The sequence below is a fragment of the Colletotrichum higginsianum genome, chromosome 6 (genome assembly GCF_001672515.1).
Source record: "Colletotrichum higginsianum IMI 349063 chromosome 6, whole genome shotgun sequence".
NCBI classification, from domain to species: Eukaryota; Fungi; Ascomycota; class Sordariomycetes; order Glomerellales; family Glomerellaceae; genus Colletotrichum; species Colletotrichum higginsianum.
The window spans coordinates 340,800-357,043 of NC_030959.1; the positions used below are offsets into that span (position 1 = coordinate 340,800).

General features: G+C 54.6%; 4 protein-coding genes across 4 annotated transcripts; 2 read left to right on the forward strand and 2 right to left on the reverse strand.

Annotated features, from left to right (window-relative positions):
* Window positions 1-2,532: 2,532 nt before the first annotated feature.
* On the forward strand, window positions 2,533-4,862 carry CH63R_08505 (MFS hexose transporter; the record flags this gene model as incomplete). The annotated part of the gene is made up of 5 exons (XM_018303479.1): window positions 2,533-2,938; window positions 2,999-3,111; window positions 3,422-3,824; window positions 3,998-4,415; window positions 4,592-4,862. The coding sequence occupies 5 exons, from the start codon at window positions 2,533-2,535 to the stop codon at window positions 4,860-4,862; spliced, it is 1,611 nt and encodes a 536-aa protein (XP_018155502.1).
* Window positions 4,863-6,267: 1,405 nt separating this feature from the next.
* CH63R_08506 (Dynamin family protein) lies at window positions 6,268-9,266 on the reverse strand (the record flags this gene model as incomplete). Its single annotated transcript, XM_018303480.1, has 3 exons — window positions 6,268-7,678; window positions 7,758-8,994; window positions 9,050-9,266. The coding sequence occupies 3 exons, from the start codon at window positions 9,264-9,266 to the stop codon at window positions 6,268-6,270; spliced, it is 2,865 nt and encodes a 954-aa protein (XP_018155503.1).
* A 1,693-nt stretch (window positions 9,267-10,959) lies between these two features.
* Window positions 10,960-12,531, forward strand: CH63R_08507 (Nucleotidyl transferase; the record flags this gene model as incomplete). The annotated part of the gene is made up of 3 exons (XM_018303481.1): window positions 10,960-11,025; window positions 11,208-12,449; window positions 12,505-12,531. The coding sequence occupies 3 exons, from the start codon at window positions 10,960-10,962 to the stop codon at window positions 12,529-12,531; spliced, it is 1,335 nt and encodes a 444-aa protein (XP_018155504.1).
* A 685-nt stretch (window positions 12,532-13,216) lies between these two features.
* On the reverse strand, window positions 13,217-14,593 carry CH63R_08508 (uncharacterized protein; the record flags this gene model as incomplete). The annotated part of the gene is made up of 1 exon (XM_018303482.1): window positions 13,217-14,593. The coding sequence occupies one exon, from the start codon at window positions 14,591-14,593 to the stop codon at window positions 13,217-13,219; it is 1,377 nt and encodes a 458-aa protein (XP_018155505.1).
* Between the last annotated feature and the right edge of the window lie 1,651 nt (window positions 14,594-16,244).

Here is a 16,244-nt window from a genome sequence, read left to right on the forward strand (position 1 = left end):
TCTCTGCGGAGGCGTCGCATTCTTCGGGTCCTAATCTAGGTAGGGATGCCGTAGATTTGAGAAACTTTCAACGGGACTGCTCTCAGGCGTCGTGGGTACACAGAAGCATGACAGGCAAATGACCGAGCTAGTCTCGATGAGGGCTTGGACCGCCAACCCCCCTCAGACAACAGCACGAGGCCGGACCTGGCTTCCGGAAGGATGCTTCTTTCGCCTGCTTGTGCCGTTCAGGCCGTTCGTGGCGTCCCGCAGTCCACCGGTTCCTTGCACGAGAGTCTGCTGGCCCCCCGCGGTTTGCTTGTTGCATGGTCACGCGTGGATGGGCAGCGGTGTCAACCCGAGGAGCCACTGACTACAGGATCTACGAGACGATCTGGAATAAAACGAGACTGATGGGAGAGATAGGCAACTTCGTGAGAGGTGGTACGTACAAATTCACACCTGCCTCTCAGAAGGATTCAGCAAAACACCATTGCAGGCTCAACGAGTCAATGACTGCTGCATGTCTATCCTTGGTATGTTCCATCTCCCAGTCCGTGGGAGTGGAGCATATCTTGCTTGTATTCATTAGTTTGTGCGGCACAGATGCACGCCACTCACGCCCGGGACGAGGGTTGACAGGGGGTTCGAGGAGATGCCGTACCGCTGATTCGTGGGTTGGGCCTGGCTGCATTACGAGACGATTTGCTCAATGCAATCCCTTGTTCCTGTGCCACGGATACTGGCCTGATGGTTTTCAACACGCGAAGTGTGTGGTCTGTCTGTCGAAACAGTCATCTCCGTGCCGTTTACGTGGCGACGCGACTCTCAGGTATGGGGACCGGGGGGGGGGGGGGGGGGGGGGGTCATATTGGAGACAATCCTATGGGTCGAGTATTGCAAGTAAAAACCCACAGATTGTCATCCCGAAGAGTCCCAGAAACGACCTGGAGTTGCATCCCGCGACTCTGTTGGCTGGCGGATCCCTAGATGGAAGCCTCACAGGGACAGGGTAAAATACACCTGTGCCAGCATCAGGCATTTCCGGTCCGTCGGCTCATTCGGTTCAAGGCTATGTATGGTGAATCATGAGTTGGAACTATGTCGTCCATGTCAGTCGTTAAAATAGAAAACGACTGGCCATGTCGCCGCGGATCCATACTTGTTGCCTGCGAGGTTGGCAATTCTACCGCGATCAAGACAATTTCCCCGATCGAACGGGAGCGACAAGAGAGCTATCTTCGCGGAATCAGCAGCGTCGTACTGAAGACGCCAGAGAGGATGTCGTTCGAGATGCCTAGAAGCCTGGCCTGAGTAAGCTTCTGCCAGTGCGGGACAAGACGCGAACCAGCCAGCCCCCCAAAGCAGTATGCCTCATTGGATTGTCGAGGCGCTAGCGTACCAGAGAAGGGTCTCATAGACCCTGTCTGGCCCCGGCGAGATGCGGTCGACAACTGCACGGCAAAGAAGCACATGTGGCGTCGCAAGGACTCGCGAGAAGGGCCGTCTGGAAGAAAAGGCCGGCAAAAGAGCAGTTGCATTTAACCCCTGGTCGTCGATTGGTCGGATACCTTCACCGGCCTCGAAGGGGCAAGGGAAGCTGATGGGTGGGAGAGATGAATTGTGCCCAAGATGATGTGTACTTTAGGGGGCCACGGTGGGAACGCACGCGGGAGTTGTCGGTGGGGTAAAAAGCTAGACGGGCACTTGAATAGCAGAGTCGAAAGCTGTGATGGTGGTGGGCTGGGTGTTGTGACTGGACTCGCCTGGGGGGCGGCCATGCGGGCGTGAGGCACGGGATATGATAGCTGGCTTTAGCGAGGCGAATGGTAATAACATGAGTCCATTGCCGGTTGGTCGCCGTAGTCAACAGTCGCACTATGCTTTTCATGCGTGACTGGCGAGCCCGCCTTAGGGTAAATTGTTTTCGTAATATCAGGTTCCGAGCTGATGGTCGAGGCTCTCGTCTGCAACGTGCTTGCAGTTGACAAGCGTTTCCTTAGAATGTGGGACGATGCTTTTAAACTGTCCAAAGTACCAAGGGACCAGGCTGTAATAGAAATGAAACCTGCGAGGTGAGCTGTGCTGACCGGATGTCGAATTGCCGTCCTAGCATGGATTCGTCTGTCGATGGGCAAGCCTAGCCAACCTATGTCGATTTACCACAATCACTCTGTTCATCTTTACCCGCACGCCGCCAATTCGTGCTGCCGCAGGCCACACCCTTTCCCCACCCCCGGATGCCTCCTGCATGAGGGGGTTCCGAATGGGGCGAAAACACTAGCCCTCCGGGGTCAGCAGCCGTGCAGATCGAGTCTCGAGAGTAACGAGAATGCTCCCCCAGACTTCCCCCATGCTGATGGCGGGAAAAAACGCCAGGGGTAGCAGAGGGCGAGCTGTGGAAAAGGGACATATAAGTTCTCGACCCGGACAGCGTTCGTCCACGATCCACTCCGCTCTTCACCCGCAAGTCGGCCAATTCAACTTCGATACTCTCCCTGTCAGGCACCTCCTTCACTTTCTCCACTGGTATCCAGAAAGCCAACCATCACCATGGCGAAGAAGACTATCGTCTCGCAGCAGGTCGTCGCCAATGTCGACGTCGCGCAGGCCGAGGCGCCGCGCTTCGAGAAGGTCTACTGGACCAAGGAGCCCCATCTCCGCAAGCTCTACTTCTCGACAATCTTCCTCATGGTCGCCTCGGCCACCACGGGCTACGACGGCATGCTCGTCAACACGTCCCAGCAGATGAAGCGGTGGAAGGACTTCTTCGGCGACGGCGTCTCGGACAATAACAAGCTCGGCATCCTCATCAACATGTTCAACATCGGTTCCATCATATCCTTCTTCATCACCCCCTACGTCGCCGATACGTACGGCCGCAAGGTGGCCATCGTCAGCGGCTGCTTGTTCATGATCGTCGGCGGTGCCATCACCGCCTTCTGCAACGGCTGGGGAAGTAAGTTTCCGAACTTGACGAATCCGTGGCCGTGGAATGCGGACTGATTTTCGTTTGCAGTGTACGTCGGCGGTCGATTCATCCTTGGTTTCGGCAACTCGCTGGCACAGATGGCGTCGCCCCTCCTTTTGACCGAGATCTGCCACCCTCAACACCGTGGCCCTGTCACTGCTGTACGTGCATGCCCTTATTTTCTTTTTCTTCCCTTTTCACAACCCCAGTCCGAACACAGACGCAATGCGCATGTTTGGTGATGTGGTGCTTCGTCTGTATTGGCGATGTGTTGTTGTTGTGTCGAGGAAAGGAGGAGTAGCTCCGTAGGGCCCGTTTAGGACGGAACACTTCGCACTCCCATCCTGCCTGCGCCACACACTCACTTGCCAGACCTACTGCGTCGCGCCCACGCCACATATGCTCCACCCCCACAGATCCACAATTCCCGTGTCTCCACAATTCCCGCGGTTACTGACTTGGCGATGGTAGATCTACAATTGCTTGTGGAATTTGGGCGCGCTCGTCGTCGCCTCCATTGGATGGGGAACCTCGTATATAAACAACGACTGGTGCTGGCGTTCAATTACCTTCATTCAAATCGTGCCGTCCGTCATCCAGCTGATCGGCATCTGGTGGGTCCCGGAATCGCCGCGCTTCCTCATCAACAAGGACCGCTCCGAGGAGGCGCTCGCGGTCCTGGCCAAGCACCACGCCGGCGGCGATTTTAACAATGCCACAGTCCAATTCGAATACCGCGAGATGAAGGAAACAATCACAATGGAGAGAGATGCGGAAAAAACGACCAGTTACGCCGACTTCTTCCGCACCAAGGGTAACCGGTGGCGCCTCGCCATCATCATCTCCCTCGGTGTCATCTCGCAATACTCAGGCAGTAAGTTTCTACTTTTCCTATTACTCTTGCTCTACTATGCACAATCACTACAGTTTCCCCGTGACCTTAAGTCTGACGTAATCTCAAAACTCACCATCAAAACCCGCCACCCACCATCACCACACTCTCCCACGACCCTGGCTTTGATATAACCTCAAAACTAACCAATACAGATGCGTTATTCAGCAATTACATGGACGCTATATACGAGGGCGCCGGTATTACTGAACAAAATCAGAAACTCGCCATCTCGACTGGCAAGTCGATACTCGATTTGTCGTGCTCCATCGGGGCCGCGCTGACCGTGGACTATTTCGGCCGCCGCCCGCTCTTTCTCGTTGCAATCAGCGGTATGGTCGGCTCCTTCGTCTGCTGGACAATCACTGGCGCTGTGTTCGAAAACTCAGGCGCCACGAACCAGGGTTCTGGCTATGCCCAGCTGGTCTTCATCTGGATCTTTGGCATCTTCTACGACATTGGCTTCTCCGGCTTGCTCGTCGCCTACGCCCTCGAAGTTCTTCCATTTCACTTGCGTGCGAAAGGAATGATGATTATGAACATCACTGTTCAAGCCATCCTGGCCATCGGAAAGTAAGTCAGCTATCTCTTAGCCGGCCGAGCGGGGCCGCGACCGGCCCCACTCGATCGGTATTAGTAAGCGCTCTGGACCGGCCAAGTAGGCCGGCCGACCGCGGCAGTCCCCATGACGTCCACCACCTCCATTGTTTCCTTTTGCACCAGCTGACTGAAATCCTCCCCTACTACAGCCAAACAAACAAGGTCGCGTGGGACAACCTCCCGAACCACTGGAACTTCATGCTGTTCTACACTCTCTGGGACTTTTGCGAGCTCGTCTTCGTTTACTTCTTTTACGTCGAGACCAAGGGCCCGACGCTCGAGGAGATCTCCAAGATCTTTGACGGCGACGCCGCCATTGGCCAGGTCGACCCTGCCCAGATAGAGAAGGAGATTCACGCCGACCACCACGAGGACGACATCAACACGCGTGCCGCGCGCAGCGAGAAGACGGCCGCCTGAGGGCTTTCTTTTGCGGCTTACGGTCGATACTGATTGAAAAAGTGAAATCCACGAAGAAAAAAAAGCTCACTCATACTCTTCGAACCCCTCTGCCCTTTTGTAATGCCCCGCTTGGATTCTTCTGATCTAGCTTTTGTGTGGTGGGATGTAATGCCGGCCCGACGCTTCGGTCGGACTTAGGCTTGGATACGATTATGATACCAGAGGTTTCTCGCGACGCGTCGTGTGTCGCTCTCCTCGTTGCAGACAGGGCGGCTTTCACCTCGACTGAGCGGCGCCTTATCCCCCCCGAACACTCTCGTTTCCCCCAGTAGCCGTTCAATACCCGCGGGCTTGGTCTCGTCATGAGGCTGGCCCGCATCAATATGATCTGTTGCTTTTGTACACACTTCGCTTAGTCCTTCTGCCAATGCGTGCCGAGAAAGCCAAGAGAAGAAGCCAATCCTCGTGAAGCTTTCGCCAACCCCCCTTCTCACTTTCTTGGTGCGCTTTCTCTCCGATGACACATTAAACCCCCATCCACCCCTGAATCCCCTAACTAGGTGTTCAACAAGGCGCTAGCGCCGGCAGCCGTCGTGAACGTGTGTGGGAGTCTCGTGGGGGCGACTTACATTGGTGGGATTTTGGGGATGGGGGTTGCCGTGTCTCATGTACACAGACTACATGTGTGTGACCGTCGGTCCCCTCCTCATTCCTGCGTAGCTCAGCTTGGCGTTGGATTCGGCGGCGGGTGTGTCCGACGGGCCGCGGCCCCGCGTGGTTGCCTCCCGTGGGTAGTCTTGGAGTGGGCGCTGCACGTCAAGCCGAGGGGGGAGATTGCCAGCTTTGGCTGCCGGGCACCTAAGATTCAGTAGACCAGCCCACTAAGTCCGCTGTAGTTATAGGAGTAGGCGCTGAGATCTCACCTACCGCCAACCGCAGTCGATCCTACTTTAGATACCCGCATCCCTATCAGTAACACAGCTGCTGTCTGAGATGAGAAAAATCGTATCACCGACTCATCATGTTCACTCATCCTCACCCTCCCTTATTCTTCGAAACATTCATCATACTCCCCTGCCGCTGACCTGCCTGATGGATGTCCTTGTCCCTGTTGTCGAGACATTGGCTGCTCTCGTGTCATCGCTCTTCAATCACGTCGTCCACTACAATACGTTGACACAATTTTGCATCGATTCTCTGAGCTACACTACCTGTATTGTTTGGTATCTTGTGAGAAGCATCCTCGCTTCTAATCTGATCGAAACTGAATAAAACGGCCAATAGTGGCCCCGACATCCCATACTCCATTACGCCAAAAGACCTGCCAGCCCTCTGCGGCTTTGTCCAACAGCATATTTGCTTGCCACGGTCGCCACACGAACCATCCCAGAATATCCTACCGCAATTTACAATCGTCAACAGCTCAGATTGAGTCCATGTCCATACTATCGGCCATGGACTCGGCATACGAGCCGAACTGCGTCTGTTCCAGCGACGACGAGCCGGAAGCGCCCTCCAGCTCATTGGTGGTGATGGACTGGAGCGCCTTTTTGAACTTCTCGAGCTCGCCCTTGAGACGCTCCCTGTTATGGGCCGTGTCTTCGTCCTCCTCCATCAGACGAGTAAAGACCGTGTCGTCGTGCCCACCGGCCAAGCCGAGCTTCTTTTCAAGGAAAAAGTCAAGATCTTGGACGATCTTGGGCATCATGCGCGACGTGATGGACAGACAGACCGTGTCCGCGAAGCGGAGGGCGGAGAGCATGTAGTAGCCACGAACATAGGCGGCCACCTTCAACTCCTTGTCGAAAGGGTCGGATCCCATCTTGGTCAGCTCGCTGTTATGCTTCTTCTCCTCGCTGTGTCGCTGGTCCGGTGTCATCTTGTCCCAGTCATGGAAGTCGGACTGCTCGCCCGAGAACGCCTGCCAGCGCATAACATGGCGATAGCGCGTTAGCACTAGGCTTTCAGAACGCTCGTAGTCCTCAAACGCCTTCCGGTTGACGGTGAACAACTGGTGGGTTTCCATGTCGAAAATCTCCTTGAGAAAGGCCATGGCCTCCGCCCGTCGCACATTCAAGAACTCGTTCATGAGCGCCTTGGACTCCTTGAAGATCAGCCGCTTCTTCAGGGACCCAAAGGCCTGGTTAAGCGCGTAGTCGACGATCTTCTGCAGTCGGCTCATAGTCTCATGCAGGAATGTGGCCATCGGCTTGTCCCAGTCCCGCACTGCCTTCTTGCAGAGATCTTCGTACACCTCGTCGGGAACGATGCTAGGCATGCCGGCCTTGGTCTTGGCTCTGATGTCGTCACGAATTTGAGCCAGCGTCCGGAATCCCGCGCCGTAGTTGAAGTACTGCTGGAACGAGCCAACAAGAGGCGCCGGCGGGGGCGGCCTTCTGCGGGACGGAGTTGATGGCGTCGAGCCACCGTCTTCTGTCTTGATAGCGGCGGAAAAGGAACCACCGTTGACGGTAGGTCGTTGTCTCTTGGAGCTTGTCTGGCCATGGCCATTGGCACTACGCTTCCTGTTTCCGGGAGTGACGTTGGCAGCTTCCTCATCGTCGTCGGAGATCTCCAAGACAGGAATGTCAGATTTGTCCTTCAGGACGAACTTGGGCTTCATCTGTAAGATGCAATCGCGAAAACAGTCCGACAGAGATCCGTAGTTAGAGGAAAAATGTCTGGCGCGGAGTGTGTCCTTGACAGTGGCGGAAAAAACCATGAGACTCTTTCTGACCTCCAGTTCCACGTTGTTGGGCAGTTCGGGAAGCGTGCTGAGTTGTCCCTCGATTTCGCCGAGTCGTGCCTGAACCTTTTGCTTGATAAAAGGCAAGCTGCCAATGGTTAGCTTCGCGTGCCAGGTACAGCAGCAGGAGGAATCAGGAGAGTAGGGGAGGATAGGGGATGCCTTACTTCTTGGCAAATTCCTTGCCCAGCTTCTCCGAAAGAGCAGTCTTGAGCTTCTCCACACCGCTTCGGGGGCGAAAGACGTGGAAGTCTTCCGGCCAGCGCTCGCTGCCATTCTGGTGAAAAAGGGCATCCTCCCAGCGCTGCTGCTCATCCAAGTTCTTGTCGGAAGGGCGAGATGTGATGAAGAATTCATGGCCAATCTTGTGGCGCTCACCGAGCAGCATCGAAATCCATTGGTTGTAGTTGCCTTCGGGCAGAAGATCGGCCTTGGTCATTACGCCAATGGTTCGATCCTGAGCACGGAGGTCGCGGATAATAGACAGCGTGGAAGACGTCTCAGGATCGACGTTCATCGGCACGGCCCAGATGATGAGGGCACCGGCATGCGAGATGTATTGACGCGCCAGGTTCTCAACAACCGACACAAGATACTCGTCCTCCTCTCGGGCCGAGTTGCGGAAGATGCCTGGCATGTCGTAGAAAGACAGGTCGGGCAGGTCAGGTCCTTTGATCTCGAGGGCGACGGTGTTGGGGCTGAACTTTGCCAAGGTTCTCTCAGCCTCATCGTCAAGAAGACTCTGCTTGGTGATAGCGCCAGTACCAGGAATATAAAGTTGGTGATTCTGGTCGTGGTTCAAGATGGCGATCTGGGCCCATTTCAGAACCGTGTCAATGTCGGACTGGTCGTAGATAGTCATGAATTCCTTCACGACACGTGGTTGCTTAACCCACGGCGGGAAAGGGTTCTCTGCCGTGACATGAGCTTTTGTGAGGTTGTAGTTGGGCGGGGGTCGAAAGGCGTAGTCTTGTTGAAGAGAGACACGGCAAGACCACTCGGGTCCACCACGGTCCCGAGCGCCGCTTCGAGAGACGCGGATGTGGATGGGGCATCGAGTGCAGACGCCTTCGCTTCGCGGTAGGTTGAGACCAGCGAGACCAGACATGAGACTGGACTTGCCGGCGGACTGGTCGCCGACCAGGACGAGTTGCGGAAGTGCGACATCGTGAGAGACGCCGAGCTGCTGGAGTTCACCAAGGGTATCGTTAAAAATCTTGACCTTGGCGCCGATGTCGCGGAACGACCCGTCGAGGAACGAGTCGTTCTGCATAGTGACGACGGGAGGATCCATGTCTCGATTTCTGACTTGCAGAAGAACCGGCTCGCTCTCGTCAAAAGTGGGATTGGTCAACGCCGTCTGCACGGAGTTGAGGCCCTGGTTGTTCCGGACCGAGATTGAGGCTGTGGGGGTATTAGACACATGAAAGCGAGAGACGGGTAATGGGGAATAACTCACGAGCGTCGGATCGCAGGAAAGACTGGTTGACATCGATAGGTGCGGCGTACGAGCTAGCTTGGTCTCTGGTCTGTTCCGGAGAGCCGTTGTATGTGTTGGTGACGGAAGGTGAGTGAGAGGGAGAGGGATTGTTGTGGTGGTGAGGGTTGTGATGGCGGAGGGCGCCAGGTTCAGATTTGATGGGCTGGTTGCCTCGAGCCGCTCTTGCCTTGGTCATACTGGGCAAAGAGTGAAGCAATAGAGACAACAACAAGAGTAGTAAGTGGTATGGAAGAGGATGTTTTATAAGAGGAAAAGGGTCGAGGAGGAAGGCCAGGCGGTGGGGTTGATTTGGAGTTGGTTGAAAAGAGAGACAAAGGGCCAATTGGCGACCCAGACTACCCTGAGGTAGGCAACGAGAAATGAGGTAGAAGCCGGGTAAGTGAGAGAGCGAGTGAAGGAGAAGTGAGACAGCGGGATTGTAAGTGAGATAGAGACGGCAGAAGTAAGAGTGGAAGTGAAGCTCAAGAAGGGGAGGGAAGGAGCTTCGGGGAGCTTCAAAGCTTTAAGAGCTCTTTCCTCGTTTGGGTGACCTGAGCAACGTGAGGTCTCCACGCTCCGGAGGCTCACCTGAAAGTGGTTGTCAATGTTAGGCAGGACTTGTGTGGCAGTCAGGTCGCCATCGTTTTCACTCGGAAAAAAGCTGCTAGCAACCGCATGAATCCCTCTCAAGGCACCGGGGAATCTCAGTGCAGATGTAGCCACTTTTTGTATGGTTTTCTGGGCTTGCTCCTGGTGTAATCTGGCGATATGTCTGGCGAGGGCAAGTACCTGCTATCAAAGGCTATTGCAAACTGGAGCGAGCGAGGTGCATCGCTGGTTGCTGTGCAGGCAGGGATGTCATGGGCCTCAGGGGGCGCAAAAGAATGGCTGGCAGTGGAGCTGGGCTGCGACGATCCCACGACATAGAGCAGGACGCGACTTGGTACCTGTTGGAGCTTTCCTGGATGCACAGCTGCCTGCTGTATTTTGCGCGAGATAAGTGCTTCTTCACCTGGTCGACCAAGTCACTGTTTGCCTCTGTGACACCCCCCTCGTCGCGTGTGCTGCCTGCTTTACACGCTCTCGACACGGTCGTGTACCGACGCGTAAATTGGCTTGGTCTGGTTCTATTGGAGAAGCTCGATTGCCCCTTGCAGCCCAACTGGTCCCCAACCCTCCAATGATGAAGCTTCCATGAGGGAGGACGATGAGCGAATCGGGAATTGTACATTTCATAAATCTAACAACCGAAGACTATACTGTAATAGAGGCAATCATCCTGCTCAATGGAAGAAAAAATCTACCTCCTGCCTCTCAGTCCTGGCCCAAATGATCAATGTACAGGCAAATGAAATGAAAGCATGCTGAAATAAGAAAAAATAGCCTTTGGCACACGAATGGGATGCAGAGCTCATCGCATGTGTTCCCTAGCCATGTGGCCAGCTGAGGCTGGTTCCCACCCACTGGAGGAATCCATCTCCCCCGCACAGGGTCCTGCAGATAAAAGATACATTTACATCAGTCTCTGCACAAGCACAGCACAAAGTCTTTCTATAACAGAGGAAAGGACCGTCCGCCACATCTGGACACTGCACAAGCCACCACCTAGCAGCCCCCTCATGGACCCCTGCCAGCGCATTACCAGCTTGCGCCTGTGAATTGATTATTCTTGGCTTGGGACTTCAAGGTTAGGTGAACTTCTCAGGGGGCATCCTTTTTCCTCTTCTGATTTCACGAAGCGGTGACGTTGCAACCAGCAATCAGCAGCCACTTCGATAACGGCAGCAGCAACCTCCAGCGACCTCAACCCATAACCACCCACTCTGACATTATTCTTTTCTCCCTCACCACCTCAACTCTTCCCCTGCAACCCAGTTGCCGCCCAAATCATGTCGCTGCAGGTCCCCTACCGAGGAAAGGCGTCTAGAGAGGCTGCCACCAAGGCCGTTATTCTGGTATGAACACCTTTTCTCTTTCTGCTGTCGCATGTCGCTTCTTGACCGTGCGGCGCATGCATCTCCAAAAACCTCCTTCCCCCGCCCTTGTTCCCCTCCCCATCCCACAGAAAGCGAAGTTGCGCTGCCTTGTCCTCTGCAAACAGCCACAAGCTAACCAAAGCACTTTGGGTAATTTCTAGGTCGGCGGTCCTTCCCGTGGCACTCGATTCCGTCCCCTTTCTCTCGACGTTCCCAAGCCCCTCTTCGAAGTCGCTGGCCACCCCATCATCTGGCACTGCCTGGCCGCTATCGACCGGGTCCCTGGCAAGGAGATCACCGAGGTCCTCATCATCGGCTACTACGACGAGACAGTCTTCCGCGACTTCATCAAGGATGCCGCCAGCGAGTTCCCCGAACTGACCATTAAGTACCTGCGCGAATACGAGGCTCTCGGCACTGCTGGCGGCCTCTACCACTTCCGCGATGCCATCCTCAAGGGCCACCCCGAGCGCCTCTTCGTCCTGAACGCCGATGTCTGCTGTTCCTTCCCCCTCCCCGAGATGCTCCAGCTCTTCCACGACAAGAACGCCGAGGCCGTCATTCTGGGAACTCGTGTCTCCAACGACGCCGCCACCAACTTTGGCTGCATCGTCAGCGACGCCCACACCCGCCGCGTCCTCCACTACGTCGAAAAGCCCGAGTCGCAAATCAGCAACCTCATCAACTGCGGCGTCTACCTCTTCTCCACTGACGCCATCTTCCCCTCCATCAAGACCGCCATCAAGCGCCGCACCGACCGCCCCTCCCGCCTCATGTCCTACCCGAGCTCCGAGAACCTCGAGAGCAGCTTCATCATCACCGACGAAGACGACGAGGAGCGCAAGAACCAGGTCATCCGCCTTGAGCAGGACATCCTCGGTGACTTCGCCGACACAAAGTCCTTCTTCGTCTACGAGACCAAGGACTTCTGGCGCCAGATCAAGACGGCCGGCTCCGCCGTCCCCGCCAACGCCCTCTACCTGCAGAAGGCCTGGCAGACCGGCTCCAAGGAGCTCGCCGAGCCCAGCGCCAACATCATCCCCCCCGTCTTCATTCACCCCACTGCCCATGTCGACCCCACCGCGAAGCTGGGCCCCAACGTCTCCATCGGCCCCCGTGTCCACGTCGGCCCCGGCGCCCGCATCAAGGAGGCCGTCGTCCTCGAGGACTCGGAGATCAAGCACGATTCGTGCGTCCTCTACTCTATCATTGGCTGGGGAAGCCGCGTCGGTGCTTGGGCCCGTGTCGAAGGCACCCCGACCCCCGTCGGTAGCCACACGACGAGCATCATCAAGAACGGCGTCAAGGTCCAGAGCATCACCATTCTCGGCAAGGACTGCGGTGTCGGCGATGAGATCCGCGTGCAGAACTGTGTCTGCCTGCCGTTCAAGGAGTTGAAGAGAGTGGGTTATCCCCTGTTCTCAGTTGCGACGACACCACTTACTGACTCGAATCCAGGACGTTGCAAACGAAGTCATCATGTAAGCCGGCAGGTTTGGGGTATGTTGGATGTGGTGAGGATAACGGACGACGTAATAAGGAAAGGATTTGCATTGGGGCCAGATAGAGCTCCATCAGTCTTCATAGATTCATGCGTCTTTGGTCACAAAAAGCACAAGTCGAATTCAGCCAACTTAAGAGCATTTCAAATCGCCCGGTTACTGTCCCGTGAGATGAGGACGTGAGATGACATCCGGCAGGTGGTCTCGTTGCCTCATGGCTTGGAGTTCGTCTTGCTCAAGGCTACATGTGGCGCTGCTACGTTACGTTTCTTAAAATCACGAACTGGGCATCATTTTTCTCGAGATTCTGGTTCTCCGTTGCACAGCTGTACAGCCAAGACGACAAGCGATGGCCAGGTCACCAGACGATGACAGGAGCATCAAAGGCCTGTGTCTGAGTTTCTAGGGCATGGAAGGAAAACTGTTATGATACCTCTCATGGGCTATCTTCTGAATCGTATTGCGAATTGAAGCAAGCATCATATACACCAACCCCCCTTCGCTCTTGCCCACCCCTATAACGCCGCTCCATTCCAGTCGTCTGAACCTTATCGAGTGGAATGTCGAAGAACCAAAGAAGCCGTGTGTTACTTGTGCTGGTTATCCCAAGTTAGCACGCTGAGATCAGAGGCGGAACGAGATGCAATCCGAATCTGAAAGTCCTCACCCTAAACCTGAACCTTCTCAAATCCCCACTGAGTCCAGACATTATCGCTGACGTTCAAGGGATCCTGGCCTTCGTCACTCGCACCGACGACGAGCTGTCTTACCCACTCGCTCGCGATCTGGACGCCGTCGGAACCTCCAACATCCATACCCATCTTTCCCCCGTACCACACCCGGGTCAGACGAGCCCTGACAGCGCGCAGGACCTCGTCGGTATTGTCGCGGATGCTCTGACGGAAGGCGAAGATCGACGACAAGTTGGCCTTGACAACGGGATCCTCCTTAATGTGGGTATAACGTGCGATGGGATCGAAGATAATGAGCTCGACGCCGTTGTCGTGCTTGTGAAGGGCGATGGCGAAGCCGAGACGAGGGCAGGCCGAGGACCAGACTTGCCGAGCAGTGAATTGGGCGCCGGTGGCGTCTGTGACTGGATGGATTGAGCCCCAGGTCCGACCAAACCACGGGGTTGCGAGGGCGATCGAGATGGACTTGCCGCTTCGGGGGGCTTCCATATCCTCTGTTAGGAAGACGTTCAGACTGAAGCATGTCTGTGACTCTCCGCCAGCTGCTTTGGCCCAGAGGCATCGCTCATGGTTCCTCATCTGAGCGACAGGGGTAAGAAGGAGTCTCCAAGAGCTTTTGTCCGCCTTGTAGTGCGTCAAAGCCAGCGAGCAGAGAAAGCCTCGAGTCTCTGTGGGAACCGAGCTTTTGGTCGGAAGGGCGGGCAATTCTCCGGGGGTCTCGGGGGTCTTGCCGTAGAGAAGAGACCGCAGAGACTTGGATGAAAGTACGGCGACCTCGCTATGGTTGAAGTGGACGGGAGGCCAGACGGCCGGTTTGCTGCTCACAAGAGTCGCGCTCTCGAGCTGAGAGGTGAGCTCGTCGACCTCATTGATGCGAGCAGAGAGCGAGATGGTCCGCAGGGCAGGGAGATTGGCGAAGGCGTCTTTGATATGAATCCAAGCGTCAACGACAGTGACGAGATCGTTCTCGGTGTTTGATTCGACGCGATGGAACCGCCGACGGGCAGGCACGTAGGTTTCTTCGAGGACCTTCAGAAGTGGACCGTTGAACTCGCCCTCGGCCGCGATCTCGGAGGCAACAGTGTCGTAGAAGACTTCATGACCGCGAAGGGCACCGTAGAGATCGGCTCGATCGATGAGGGCGTGGAAGGTCCGGACAAGAAACTCGTGAGCCATTTCAGACAGAACGGCGACCTCTCCGGACGGTTCTTGGTCGCCGAAGATGGCAGTCAGAAAGAAGGGATGGCTCTGCTCGCCATCGCGCGTCGCGGGGAAGATGGGACCAGAGTCGAAACTGAACCCCTTTCTTAAGAATATTCTCTTCGAACGACTGCTCTTAAAACCCTTCCCCATGACTTCGTCTTGGAAACTGTGCTGGAGATGAACTGGGTGAGTATGGGATTCTTCCATCAAGCGGAAGTCAAGGTTAGGATGAAATTGAAAACGAGACGAAGCATGACTGAAATACACGACGGCCGCGGTCTACTTCGGATTGAGTTAGGTAGTGTAAAAGTTATAAACCAGTGTCTCAACTAGGATAGTAGGGATTCGGGAGGGGAATCTTTGAGGAGGGAAGGAGACAAGGCCGGAAGGATGGATGTGAGCCGTGTTGCTGTGTGAAGTGCAGATGACTTCACTCGAGGGAAAGAGCGAAGGAATCAAACACCAGCGCCATTTTGAGTTTCAAACGACGGCCCTCCATTCTCTAGGTTTGTATTAAATCATCCAAAAAGCTGGCACAGAGGGCAATAGTCAATATATCGCAGAGTGTAAAGTTTTCTCTATCTTGCTTAATATCGCAATTTGGATGCAACATTATAGAGTGTCTAAATTCACGCAAGCGGTATTATTTTAAAGGTCCTGCAGTAGGGAACCTTTCTATAGTTTTAGTTTATTCCCAGATTTGTGATTTCTAGTCGAAGAGTCTTGATTGTAAGAGGCCGACATCTAAAAGAGAAAAAGACGGGCCAGATGGGGGTTCGAAGGATACGAGCCAAGGACGGGCCAGCGAGAATCGAGCCGGCGGGAACGAGAGCTTCAGTACCATTCGAACACCTGGTCTAGTGATGATTATTGAACAGATGTAAGTAATTCTTCTCCATGAAGGATGGCAGGAGGCATTGGATGAGGAAAAAGTCATGTGACATTGAGGAAAAAACAAAAACGAAAAAACCTCTGACTAGGCGGGAGATCGAACAATGCGAGCCAAGGACGGGCCAGCGAGAATCGAGCCGGCGGGAACGAGAGCTTCAGCACCCCTCGACCACCTACCTAGTCTGTTGCAAGACGTGATGAATAGATGACTGGCATAGGATACACTCGCGCTGCGTGACCTTCCGGCAAATGTTTAGCATGCTTGTTGAGGCTGAAGCCAACCTGACGAACTGTTTTAACAATTTCGTACAGCCAGCATTTTGGAACACCACTCCAGAGTAGCTAATCATCAAGTATGAACCTAACGTCACCTCAATGCTTCGTAGCTACTTTACAAATACACGGAACAATGAAGTCAGCACCGGTCTTTCTTAATGACTGAGCCCAGAAACTTGTCGCGTGAAGGTATCATAGATACACACCAAATAATTTCTGCGCCTATTTGGTGGTCTATGGCCAGGAACACAACTGATTATGTTCTTCGGCCATGTTTCTTGGAGAGGCACGCTACAGATGCTGAGCTACGAAGTTGCTGCGCTTCCCCATATTGACGAAAGTTTCTGCCATATCCATTTCCAATGGACTCAGGATTGGAATAAGATCGTGTAGACGCTTCTTTACGCGAGTCTCCATGATGAAACCACTCTGGCCAGAACAAGTAGGAGCCTACTGCCATTGGAAGTCCGGTGGCGTGCTGAAGGGGAACATCTTGCGCTAAGACTCATGTTGAATTGGATAGAAAGGGATGGGTTTGAAAACCTTTGGAATTAACAGAATTAAGTTCACCATGCCGCTGTAGGTGGAAGAACAAGTGGTAAATCTTTCAGTGTTGCAGAGGTGAAGTCGGAGG